General features: G+C 43.4%; 1 protein-coding gene across 2 annotated transcripts in view; it reads right to left on the reverse strand.

Moving 5' to 3' along the window:
• LOC126993261 (glycine receptor subunit alpha-4-like) overlaps positions 1-13,767 on the reverse strand; it is a 153,303-nt gene that overhangs the window by 41,376 nt on the left and 98,160 nt on the right. For both annotated transcript variants that reach the window (XM_050852210.1, XM_050852218.1), the window contains exons 8-9: positions 9,716-9,798; positions 8,069-8,224 (exon numbers count right to left, since the gene is read on the reverse strand). In XM_050852210.1, the coding sequence (XP_050708167.1) occupies positions 8,069-8,224; positions 9,716-9,798 (239 nt within the window). The remainder of the gene's footprint in view (positions 1-8,068; positions 8,225-9,715; positions 9,799-13,767) is intronic.

The raw sequence follows: 13,767 nt of genomic DNA on the forward strand, positions 1-13,767 counted from the left end.
ACCAAACTAAATCTTGTGTATTCGCGTTCAGTTCAGCTCAAATCAAGGTCGGGAGTTTGACCTTTCTAATGACACTCCTTTATCTAGTCCTTTACTGCCTGGTTCTCTTATATTCCTCCTTTTCATTTCTTACCTCTCATCCCTTTATCTAATTTCCTATCGTCAATCTCGTAAGGCATGAGGTATTTAAACGTGGCTGGCTCTGACCGTAGACTTCACCGCGTCACTCCCTAGGTAACGCCCCGCCCGGAACACACTAGAGGCGGTGGAAAGTTACCGGCTGGAAATCTTGCCGAAGAACCTGCTGATCAGTCTCTCGGTGCTTTGTAAATGTGGTGGGTGACTCACGGAGACTTTGTGTGGATTGACTAAGAGAGAACCGAGTATAGAAAGATTAGGACGAGGAGGAGGAGAAGGTGAAGGGGTTGAAAGAATGGAATGAGAAGAATGGGAATAGAAGGATAACCACGGTGAGATAGAGAGGATGGGAAATATAGATGATAAGAAAAATGGGAAACAAAGAGAGAGGGAGAAATAAGGAAAACAAAGAAGATAGAGAGAGACAGAGATAAAGGAAGAAAATGAGGGAAACTGTAGAGAAAAGGAAAGAGAGATAACGAGAGGAAAAAGATAATAAAAGAAGAAAAAGAAGGCAAGAGAGAGGAGGACGATACGAAAGAGAGAGATAGAGAGGAAAAGAAATAAGAAAAAAAGAAAGGTAGAAAAAGAGATGGAGAGGAAAAGTATAAGAAAGAGAAGAGATAGAAGAAAAAAGAAAGATGGAGAGAGGAAAAACATAAATAAAAACAAAGAGACAGAATGGAAGAGGTGGAGGGAGGCGAAATATACGAAAAAGAAAAGACAGAAAGAAAGAAAGAAAGAAAGAGCGAAGGAAAGAACATAAGCAAAAGAAGAAATAGAAGGAAAAAGAGAGATAGAGAGAGGAAGAAGATACGAAAAAGAAGGTAGAGAGAGAGAGAGAGAGAGAGAGAGAGAGAGAGAGAGAGAGAGAGAGAGAGAGAGAGAGAGAGAGAGAGAGAGAGAGAGAGAGAGAGAGAGAGAGAGAGAGAGAGAGAGAGAGAGAGAGAGAGAGAGAGAGAGAGAGAGAGAGAGAGAGAGAGAGAGAGAGAGAGAGAGAGAGAGAGAGAGAGAGAGAGAGAGAGAGAGAGAGAGAGAGGAGGAAAGTACGAAAAAGAAGATAGAAAGAAAGGGAGAGATGGAAGAAAAAATAAGAAAAGAGAGGTTGAAAGAGAGAGATGGAGAGAGGAAAAATATATGGAGGAGAAAAGATCGGAGGAAAAGGAGAGGAATAAGGCAAGGAAAATAAGGAAAGGAGACCACTCATGCTTAAATCACAAAAGGACATACGGATATCAGGCATCAATACACTCATACAACAATACAACAACAATACAGCAACACTACGCAGCGACTCTGACACAAACAGGAATGGCAACAACGACTATCAATCATTTGTAGCGAGCAGATGATGAAAAATGGTCTTGGATTAATTTATTTCCCTTCCCAGTGAACGAAAATATATGACATGAGCGTAAGGGAGGGTAGCAAATAGGTTCGCATTCTCAGACGCTTTCGGCTCCCACTCGGCTCCAACAACACTATTTCACAAGGCCACAAAGGAGATGAGTCGGGTTCGCATGAGTGTTTTTTTATGGTCATTGTGTGTAAGCCTCGTCAAGCTATTCCTAGGCTTATAACACTGCCCACGGGAAGACCCACAACAACGTCTACCAAAGCCTGGGTGTCTGTGAGCCTTGTCAGACCATTAGGCTTATAAAACTACCCATGGAAAGACTCACAACAATCACTACCAAAGCTTTATCAAATGTGGGTGGGTGTGAACCTTGTAAAACTATCACTAGGCTCATGAAACTACCCATGGGAAGACACACAACATATACCAAAACCTTATTAAATGTGCGCATGTGTGTGAGTCTTGTCAAACTATCACTAGGCTCATAACACTACCCATGGCAATACTAATACAATTTCTGTGAAAGCCTTATCAAATGTATGTGTGTGAGTCTTGTCAAACTATCACTAGGCTCATAACACTACCCATGGCAATACTAACACAACCTCAATCAAAGTCTTATCAAATGTATGTGTGTGAGTCTTGTCAAACTATCACTAGGCTCATAACACTACCCATGGCAATACTAACACAACCTCAATCAAAGCCTTATCAAATGTATGTGTGTGTGTGTGTGTGTGTGTGTGTGTGTGTCTTGTCAAACTATCACTAGGCTCATAACACTACCCATGGCAATACTAACAATCTCTATCAAAGCCTTATCAAATGTATGTGTGTGTTTATGTAAGCCTTGTTAAACCATCACTAGGCTCATAACACTACCCATGGCAATACTAACACAACCTCTATCAAAGCCTTATCAAATGTATGTGTGTGTTTATGTAAGCCTTGTTAAAGAATCACTAGGCTCATAACACTACCCATGGCAATACTAACACAACCTCTATCAAAGCCTTATCAAATGTATGTGTGTGTTTATGTAAGCCTTTCTAAACTTTCACTAGGCTCACCAAACAACCTCCACGCAAGCCTTGTCAAACGTGTGGGTATGAGAGCCCCGAAACGTTTGAGAATTCGGACAAGGGACGGAAGATAATAGAGAAATGACGGAGCCGTTCAGATAGCGAAGTAAAAATCGTTCATGTCAAAGCCGCTGTGCCGATCTGTACCTAAAACACAACAACAACAACAACAACAACAACAACAACAACAATAGTATACAAACAGAGATCTAGGAATTAAAACAGACTACGTATACTTAATATTCCAAACACAGGCTAATCTATACATCAAATACTACGGTAGCATACACACACTTAGAAGATTAACTAAGGTAAATACTAGCGATATAATAACAGTAATAGCAGTAGTAATAGCGATAATAGCATATGATAATAATAGTAATAATAGCGAGGTTTGTTTTAATATTTATGAAATGCAGATTTTTTATGAGGGGGCTGTAAGGTAATCTCTCTCTCTCTCTCTCTCTCTCTCTCTCTCTCTCTCTCTCTCTCTCTCTCTCTCTCTCTCTCTCTCTCTCTCTCTCTCTCGGGATGCGCTGTGGAAACTCAAGGACAATATAGAAGAGAGAGAGAGAGAGAGAGAGAGAGAGAGAGAGAGAGAGAGAGAGAGAGAGAGAGAGAGAGAGAGAGAGAGAGAGAGAGAGAGAGAGAGAGAGAGAGAGAGAGAGAGAGAGAGAGAGAGAGAGAGAGAGAGAGAGAATGAAAGAAAGAAAGCTCATAATTTCCCTAGACACACGAACGTAAATTAAAAATAGCTCCCATTCCCTATACAATCAACCCTCCGCCTCCTCCCCCTCCTCCTCCTCCTCCTCCTCCTCCTCCCTCTCCCCGCCCTCCCTTTCCACTGATAAAAAAAAAATGCCTATATATTTTTGCCTCTCCTTCTCCTCCTCCTCCTCCTTTCTTTTTTCGCCTTTTTTACCCTTCCCCTTCCCTTCCTTCCTCATCCCCTGCCCTCCGTCCTCCTCCTCCTCCTCCTCCTCCTCCTCCTCCTCCTCCTCCTCCTCTTCTGCTTACCTGCCACTTCACTTGAGTAAGTACACACACACACACACACACACACACAATTCTCTCTCTTCCCCATTCTTCCTTACTTCCCTCTCACTCTCCTTCTTCCTTTCCTTCCTTACGGATTTCCCCCTTTCCCTTCCCTTCCCTTCGTTTCCATTATTCCGTCTGTTCATGTTTCCTTTCCTTCCTCTTATTGCTACTTCCTTACCTTTTCTAACACAGCCTAACCTAAGCGCTCGATCATATACTAACTCTAACCTAACCTAACCTAACCTCTCGATCATATACTAAGTCTTACCTAACCTAACCTATCCTAACCTAACCTAAGCACTCGATCATATACTAAGTCTTACCTAACCTAACCTAACAGAACATAACCTAAGCACTCGATCATATACTAAGTCTAACCTAACCTAACCTTACCTAACCTAAGCACTCGATCACATACTAAGTCTAACCTAACAGAACCTAACCTAAGCACTCGATCATATACTAAGTCTAACCTAACCTAAGCACTCGATCATATACTAAGTCTAACCTAACCTAACCTAACCTAACCTAAGCACTCGATCATATACTAAGTCTAACCTAACCTAACCTAACCTAAGCACTCGATCATATACTAAGTCTAACCTAACCTAACCTAACCTAACCTAAGCACTCGATCATATACTAAGTCTAACCTAACCTAACCTAACCTAACCTAAGCACTCGATCATATACTAAGTCTAACCTAACCTAACCTAACCTAACCTAAGCACTCGATCATATACTAAGTCTAACCTAACCTAACCTAACCTAACCTAAGCACTCGATCATATACTAAGTCTAACCTAACCTAACCTAACCTAACCTAACCTAACCTCTCGATCATATACTTAGTCTTACCTAACCTAACCTAACCTCTCGATCATATACTTAGTCTTACCTAACCTAACCTAACCTAACCTAACCTAAGCACTCGAACATATACTAAGTCTAACCTAACCTAACCTAACCTAACCTAAGCACTCGAACATATACTAAGTCTAACCTAACCTAACCTCATATACTAAGTCTAACCTAACCTAACCTAACCTAAGCACTCGAACATATACTAAGTCTAACCTAACCTAACCTAACCTAACCTAACCTAAGCACTCGATCATATACTAAGTCTGACCTCCCAAAAAGCTGTCCTTGCATATACTTCATTTCATTGTTTCCTTTCCTATATTTTCCCTTACCCTTCAAACATTACCTATTGCTACTCTCTTTCTCCTTCAAACACACCCTAACTAACGTGTACTAAGTCTGTTCACCTCTCCAAAAGAAGCTGTCCTTGCATATCTTACTTCTTTCCATACTTACTTTCCTTTCCTATATTTTCCTTTACCTTTCAAACATTGCCTATTGCTACTCTCTTCCTCCTTCAAACACACCCATAACTAACGTGTTCTCACCTCTCCAGAAGCTTTCATTGCATATCTCTGCTCTATTCATAACTACTTCCCCTTCTCTCCCCTCCCTTGCCTTCCCTTGTCCCTTCAAACATCCAGAACCCAAGAACTTCCTCAACTAAACTCAGAGATCACCCTATATTAAGTCTCCTCACCTCTCCACGGTCAATTGTTAATACCTCCTTCCCTTCTCTTCCCTTTAAACATTGCCTATTGCTACTCTCTTACCCCTTAAAACACACCCATAACTAACGTGAACTAAATCTTATACCTCTCTAGATGCTGTCCTTGCATATCTTACTTCTTTTCATAGTTACTTTCCTTCCCTATATTTTCCTTTACCCTTCAAACATTGCCTATTGCTACCTTCTTCCCCCTTCACACAATGTCTACACTAATACAACCCAGGATCACCATGTATTAAGTCTGTTCACCTCTCCAGAAGCTTTACTTGCATATCTCTGCTCTATTCACAACTACTTCCCCTTCTCTCCCCTCCCTTGCCTTCCCTTGTCCCTTCAAACATCCAGAACCCAAGAACTTCCTAAACTAAACTCAGAGATCACCCTATATTAAGTCTGTTCACCTCTCCAGAAGCTTTACTTGCATATCTCGGTTCTGTTAATAGTTCATGCCTCCTTCCCTTCCCTTCCCTTTAAGCACTGCCTATTGCTACCTTCTTCCCTCTTCACACACTGTCTACACTAAAACAACCAAGGATCACCGTATATTAAGTCTGCTCACCTCTCCAGATACTGCCCTCGGATATCTCGGTTTCCATAGCTCATAGTTCCTTTCCTGTTCTTTTCTCTCCTACACTTATCCCATTCAGACACTATCAAAGCAACCCCAGAATCATCATTTAATAAGTCTTCTCACCTCTCCAGAAACTGCCCTCGGATATCTCGGTTCTCATAGCTTATAATTCCTTTCCTGTTCTTCCCTTTCAGTTCCTTCCTTTTCTAAAACGTATCCTATTCAGACACTATCAAACTAACCCTAGAATCACCGTGTACTAAGTCTGCTCACCTCTCCAGAAGCTGCTCACGGATATCTCGGTTCTCAAAGCTCATAATTCCTTTCCTGTTCTTTCCTTTGAGTTCCTTCCTTTTCCTAAACTTATCCCATTCAGACACTATTAAACTAACCCTAGAATCATCGTGTACTAAGTCTGCTCACCTCTCCAGAAGCAGCCCTCGAATATCTCGGTTCTCATAGCTCATAATTCCTATCTTGTTCTTTCCTCTCAGTTTCTTCCTTTCCCTAAACTTATCCCATTCAGACACTATTTAAGTAACCCCAGAATCACCGTGTACTAAGTCTGTTCACCTCTCCAGAAGCTGCACTTAGATATCTCGGTTCTCATAGCTTATAATTCCTTTCCTGTTCTTTCCTTTCAGTTCCTTCCTTTTCTAAAACGTATCCCATTCAGACACTTTTTAAGTAACCCTAGAATCACCGTGTACTAAGTCTGTTCACCTCTCCTGAAACTGCCCTCGGATATCTCGGTTTTCATAGCTTATAATTCCTTTCCTGTTCTTTCCTTTCAGTTCCTTCCCTCTCCTACACTTATCCCATTCAAACACTATTTAAGTAACCCCAGAATCACCGTGTACTAAGTCTGCTCACCTCTCCAGAAGCTGCCCTTAGATATCTCGGTTTTCATAGCTCATAAATCCTTTCCTGTTCTTTCCTCTCAGTTCCTTCCTTTCCCTAAACTTATCCCATTCAAAAACTATTAAACTAACCCCGGAATCATCATTTAATAAGTCTGCTCACCTCTCCAAAAGCTGTTCCTGCATACCTCGGTTTTGTCCATAGATACCTTCCCTTCCCCTCCCCTTCCTTTCCTTCCCATCTTCCTTTAAACAGAGCTAAACTAACCCCAATATCGTGTACCAAGTCTGCTCACCTCTCCAGAAGAGGCTGTCAAGGCATATTTTACTTCTTTACATAGTTCCTTCCCCTCCCCTTCCTTTACTTCCCATCTCCCTTTAAACAGAGCTAAACTAACCCCCAACTAGCATGTAGTGTCTGCTCACCTCTCCAGAAGCTGTTCCTGGATATCTCGGTTTTGTCCATAGTTCCTTCCCTTCCGCTCCCCTTCCTTTCCTCCCTGTCTCCCGTTAAACAGCTCAACTAACCTCTTAACTAGCATGTATGGGTCTGCTCACCTCCCCTAAAGAAGCTGTCCTTGCATATATCTCGGTTTTGTCCATAGTTATTTCCCTTCCCCTCCCCTTCCTTTCAGCCCTGTCTCTTTTTAAACAGAGCTAAGCTAACCCCGATATCGTGCACTAAGTCTGCTCACCTCTCCAGAAAAAACTGAACTTGCATATCTCAATTCTGTCCATAGCTCAAAATGTCTTCCTGTTTAAAGATCTCAGCTCCTTCCTTTCTCTTCCCTTCTCCCTAATAATACTGCCTGAACTAAGCCCAGAATCAACGTGTATTCTCTGCTCACCTCTCCAGAAGAAGCTGTCCTTGCATATCTGTTTTGTCCATAGTTCCTTCCCTTCCCCTCCCCTTCCTTTCCTTTCCTCCCTATATCCCTTTAAACAGAGCTAAACTAACCCCCAACTAGCATGTACTGTCTGTTCACCTCTCCAGAAGCTGAACTTGCATATCTGTTTTGCCCATAGTTCCTTCCCTTCCCTCCCTTCCCTTCCCCTTTCTTTCCTCCCTATATCCCTTTAAACAGAGCTAAACTAACCCCCCCAACTAGCATGTACTGTCGGCTCACCTCTCCAGAAGAAGCTGAACTTGCATATCTCAATTCTGTCCATAGCTCTCAAAGTTCCTTCCTGTTTATAGATCTCAGCTCCTTCCCTTCTCCCTAAAAATACTGCCTGAACTAAGCCCAGAATCAACGTGTATTCTCTGCTCACCTCTCAAGAAGAAGCTGAACTTGCATATCTCAATTCTGTCCATAGCTCAAAATTTCTTACTGTTTAAAGATCTCAGCTCCTTCCTTTCTCTTCCATTCTCCCTAAAAACACTGCCTGAACTAAGCCCAGAATCAACGTGTATTCTCTGCTCACCTCTCCAGAAGAAGCTGTCCTTGCATATTTCGGTTCTGTTCATGACCATGTAGGCGTTGAGTGCCCGCAACTTGCTGCTCTTGGCCAGGGACTTGCCGTTGTCTGAGGCCGTGTTGTTGAGCCACATGTAGGTGAGGTCCTTTATCTCGTACGAAACTGACGCAAGGGGGAGACAGAGAGAGTGAGTTAGTGTGTGTTTTACGATGATATAGAAAGGATTGTTTGTGTAAGAGAGTGGAAGAATGTGTGAGAGGTAAGGTGTGTGTGTTGGGAGGAGAAAGAGAGTACATAAGTGAGAGAAAGAGAATAAAATGAGGAAACCGGGAAGTGGAAGAAGTAGAGAATTGTAGGAGTAAGGAAAAGACAGAAAACGAAATGTGGAAGAGCAGAAAGAGAGAAAGAGGAACGAGAGTGTAAGTGAGTACAAAATGGAAGAGCAGGAAGAAAGAGAGAGAGAGAAAGTGGTGCATAGAGGAATGAAAGAGTAAGGAATGAAAAAGTAGAAAGAGAGAAAGAGAGACAGGGTAACGTAGAGAGAAATGAGAGTAAGAAGAAAGAGGAAATAGAAGAGTTAATGTACAGAGGAAAGAGACAGAAGGTATCAGTAGAAAATGAAATCGTAGGGGAGAGAGAAAAAGAGAGTTAGGGTAATGTAGAAGGAGATGACAGGGAGAGAAGAAGAAGAAAGAAAGAAAGGAAGGGAGAGCATTAGAGTATTGCAAGGAAGAAAGAAGGAGTTAGGGAGAGATAGTGAAGGATGGATGGGAAAGAAGAAAGAAAGAGAGGAAGAGAGAAAGTGAAAGGGAGAAAGGAGAAGGAAGAAAGAAAGGAAGGAAGGGAGAGTTTTAGAGTATTGCAAGGAAGAAAGAAGGAGTTAGAGAGATAGTGAAGGATGGACGGGAAAGAAGAAAGAGAGGAAGAGAGAAAGTGAAAGGAAGAAAGGAGAAGGAAGAAAGAAAGAGAGGAAGGGAGAGTATTAGAGTATTGCAAGGAAGAATGAAGGAGTTAGGGAGAGATAGTGAAGGATGGATGGGAAAGAAGAAAGACAGAGAGGAAGAGAGAAAGTGAGAGGAAGAAAGAGAAAAGAGAAAAAGAGCCAGAATAATGTAGAGGAATACAAGAGAAAGTAAGGAAAAAATTTGAAAGGAGGAGTAAAGAAAGAGAAAGAAAGGAGAGAGATAGAGAGAGTAAAGCAAGAAGGAATGAAGGAATCAGGGAGTGAGAGAATGAATGGAATGGAGGAACAGGAAGAAAGAAAGAAAGAAATAGAGAAAGAGAGACTGAGAGAGAGGAATAAGAGAGTAAGAAAGAAAAATTGTTGAGAGAGAGAGAGAGAGAGAGAGAGAGAGAGAGAGAGAGAGAGAGAGAGAGAGAGAGAGAGAGAGAGAGAGAGAGAGAGAGAGAGAGAGAGAGAGAGAGAGAGAGAGAGAGAGAGAGAGAGAGAGAGAGAGAGAGATTGTGAAGAAAGAGGGGGAACGAAAAGAAAAAGAGAGAGAAAGAGCGAGAGATCACAGGTATGAATATTAAAGCATACGAACACACACACACACACACACACACGCACACACACACAGACACACACACACTCCACCCCCCCCCTCTCTCTCTCTCTCTCTCTCTCTCTCTCTCTCTCTCTCGAATACTCACTGCTTTCCATGGAGAAGGTACAGAACGGGTCGTCGAAGGGAAACTGGTTCAAGTCCCCTTCACAAGACAATACTAGATACCTCCTGCGAAGGGAAGGGAAGGGAAGGGAAGGAAGGGGAGAGAGGGGATTGGAAGGGGTGGAGAGGGTGGGTAGGGAATGAGATGGGTTGGAAAGGGGAGGGTAAGGAAGGGTAAGGAAGGGAAGGGAAGGGTAAAAATGGGAAGGGTAGGGATGGGATGGGTAAAGATGGGATGGAATGGGAAGGGAAGATATGAAATGTATAGGGGAGTGGAAGGAAACATAAAGGAAAGGAAAGGAAGGGAAGGGAAGGGTATGAAGGGGAAGGGAAGAGAATGGAAGGGAAGCGTAAGAAGGGGAAGGGAAGAGAAGGGAAGGAGAGGGAAGGGTAAGGTGGGGAAGGGAAGGGAAGGGAAGGGAAGGGAAGGGAATCGTAAGAAGGGGAAGGGAAGGGAAAGGAAGGGAAGGGAAGGAAAGGAAGGGAAGGGAAGGAGAGGGAAGGGGAAGGAGGGGAAGGGAAGGGAAGGGAAGGAAGTTGAAATTAGTATACATTACACAAACCATTACACACACACACACACACACACACACACACACACACACACACACACACGCGCGCGCGCACACACAATGTATACACACTAATTTAAATGGCAATGAGATTAATGGATATGCAGTGGCTCCTCCTCCTCCTCCTCCTCCTCCTCGTCTTCCTCCTCCTCCTCCTCCTCCTCCTCCCACTCTTGGCTAAATTACTGCAGAGAAAACAGGAGTGTAAATAGGAGGGGGGGGGGGGAGAGAGAGAGAGAGAGAGAGAGAGAGAGAGAGAGAGAGAGAGAGAGAGAGAGAGAGAGAGAGAGAGAGAGAGAGAGAGAGAGAGAGAGAGAGAGAGAGAGAGAGAGAGAGAGAGAGAGAGAGAGAGAGAGAGAGAGAGAGAGAGAGAGAGAGAGAGAGAGAGAGAGAGAGAGAGAGAGAGAGAGAGAGAGAGAGAGAGAGAGAGAGAGAGAGAGAGACCTCTACCCTCCAGTACCACTCCTCCTCCTCCTCCTCCTCCTCCCCCACCCCCTCCTCCTCCTCCTCCTCCTCCTCCTCCTCCGCCATCTATAACTTGACACTACAACAAAATAAAGTCCCGGAAGACTGGAAACAAGCGAACGTAACACCGATCTACAAGAAGGGGGACAAGAGCGAGGCCCTGAAATACAGGCCAATTAGCTTGACTTCAATGGCTGGAAAAGTTCTCGAAAAGATTATCAAGGACAAACTCGTCAAGTTTCTTGAGGACAACAATATAATTTCCGATGCTCAGCACGGTTTAGGGAACAAGAGCTCATGGTTAGCCAACTTACTGGATTTTTTTCAGGGGTATATATGAAAACTGGGACAATAACGTCCCCAGCGATGTTATCTATCTAGACTTTCAGAACGCCTTTGACGAGGTTCCACACGAACGACTTCTCAAGAAACTGAAATCGGCGGGACTGGGAGACAATCTGATTGCGTCGGTCAAAGCCATGCTCACTGTAAGAAAACAACGAGTTCTACTCAACGGGCAGGCCTCCGGCTGGCCCCCAGTGACAAGTGGAGTGCCACAGGGGTCAGTGCTGAGCCTCATACTCTTTATTATATATATATATATATATATATATATATATATATATATATATATATATATATATATATATATATATATATATATATATATATATCAACGACCTAGAACTAGGATTAAAATCAACAATTTCTAAATTTGCTGATGACACCAAGGTGGGAGGGAAGGCCCTCACGAGAGCAGACTGCGAAATCATCCAGAGAGACCTGGACCAGATCACTCAGTGGTCGGAAAAATGGCAGGTCTTTCAACACTACCAAATGTAAAGTAATGCACATCGGGTCCAGAAATAGAAACCACACATACATGGGTGGCTAACCACTACAGGCAGTGCAGGAGAAAAAAGACCTCGGGCACTATCAGCAGTGACCTGAAACACGCAAAACACTGCAAGTCCGCCTGCAAGAAAGCCAACACTATGCTCAGGTTCATAGCGAGGATCTTCGAATACAGGACGCCGGGGGTTGTGTTAAATTTGCATAATTCTCTGGTAAGGCCCCACCTGGAATACGCCGTGCAGTTCTGGTCTCCTAACTTTTTTTTTTTTTGATACCTCCTTTGAAAGAGTTTAAGTCGTAGGCAGGAGGAAATACAGATGAAGGAAGATTGTTCCAGAGTTTACCAGCGTGAGGGAAAGAGTGAAGATGCTGGTTAACCCTTGCATAAGGGGTTTGGACAGTATAGGGATGAGCATGAGTAGAAAGTCGAGTGCAGCGGGGTCGCGGAGGGGGGAGGCATGCAGTTAGCAAGTTCAGAAGAGCAGTCTGGAAATATCGATAAGATAGAAAGAGAGAAAAGAGAGGCAACATTGCGGCGGAATTTAAGAGGTAGAAGACTATCAGTATGAGGAGGAGAGCTGATGACGAAGAGCCTTAGCCTCCACTCTGTCCAGAAGAGCTGTGAGTGGAGCCCCCCACATGAGATGCATACTCCATACGAGGGCGGACAAGGCCCTGTATATGGACAGCACACAAAACGCCCAGCCTCGAGGTAAAGCTGATAGTAAGAGATGAGATATGAAGTTTCCAGTTGAGATTTTGAGTTAAGGATAGACCGAGAATGTTTAGTGTTGAGGAAGGTGATAGCTGGTTTGAGAGATTGTGTCAGTGGATAGGTGGAGAAACTGTGTTTTGAGGCGTTGAAGGACACCAGGTTCTTCTTGCCCCAATCGGAAATAATAGTAAGGTCTGAGGCTAAGCGTTCTGCAGTCTCCAGCCTTGAGTCGTTAAGTTCCTGAAGGTGGGTCTTCTATTAAAAGAAGTTGAATAATGCAGAGTGGAATCATCAATGGATAGGACAGTTCGTTTTGGAAAGAAGATCATCAATGAACAAAAAGAGAAGAGGATAGACATGAACCTCTGGGACACCACTGTTAATAGATTCAGAAATAGAACGGAAAGGAAACTGGAGATAAAGGTACAGAGAGAAGGATAGAAACGTAGGAGGGTAGGGTGGTTTTGAAAGCAAAGATTTGGATATGTCCAGCGCAATAGCAAAGAGAGGATGACCAAGAGTCAGTTAAGATGAGAATCCTTGGTAGGTACCTTGCAAGGACCCATATGGCGATCAGATAAAAGGTCAGAAGTGAAAGGTGCTTTTGAATCTTCCGGTTAAGGATTGATTCAAAAGCTTTAGATGAACACATACTTCAGCAAGAAAGAAAGGTAGATGTTGACAGGCAGAAGAAAAAGAGTTTGACCAGGCAGGGTGACAGCACGGAGGCACAGTTTTAAGGACAATAGGAGGCACTCCATCAGGTCCATAAGCCTTCTGAGGATTGGCCAGAGAGAGCAGCAAAAAAATAATTTTTGAAGAATCTTTATAACAGGCATAAAGGAGTCAGAGGGGGATGAGTGGAGGAATATGCCCAGAATCGTCAGAGTGGAGTTTTTAGAAACAGCCTTAGAGATAGATGAGACGGCAGTGTTGTGGGGGACTGAGGAGTGGGGAAAGATGAAGAAGTGAAGTTGGAGGAGATGTTTAGAAGTCAGAAGAGTAGAGAGAAAGCAAGGTTTTGACATTTTCTATTAATGAAAGAATTTTTGGTTAGTCGGAGAATAGATTTTGGCATTTTTTCGCAGATGTAAAGTTCATAATTAGCATTAGTTTGAAGGCTCTGGTACCTTTTGTGAGCTACCTCTCTATCATTGACAGCACGATTAAACCAAGGCTTTTTTGCGTGAGGAGTAGAGGAGGGAATGCCTCCAAAGACGAGGGATGCATGCCTCCATTCCAGAGACAATCACCTCTGTGATGCGCTGAGGTCGTCCCACCGAGCTGAAGCAAATGCCAGAAGCATCCGCCTCTTCAATTGGGTCAGAGGTGTACAGGAGCGATAGGACAGGATGCAGAAATAAGATTGTGATCTGCTGGACCAACTGCTCTAGGTCGTTGAGGATAGCAAGTTGTAGGCATGTTCAC

This window comes from Eriocheir sinensis, chromosome 7 (genome assembly GCF_024679095.1).
Source record: "Eriocheir sinensis breed Jianghai 21 chromosome 7, ASM2467909v1, whole genome shotgun sequence".
NCBI classification, from domain to species: Eukaryota; Metazoa; Arthropoda; class Malacostraca; order Decapoda; family Varunidae; genus Eriocheir; species Eriocheir sinensis.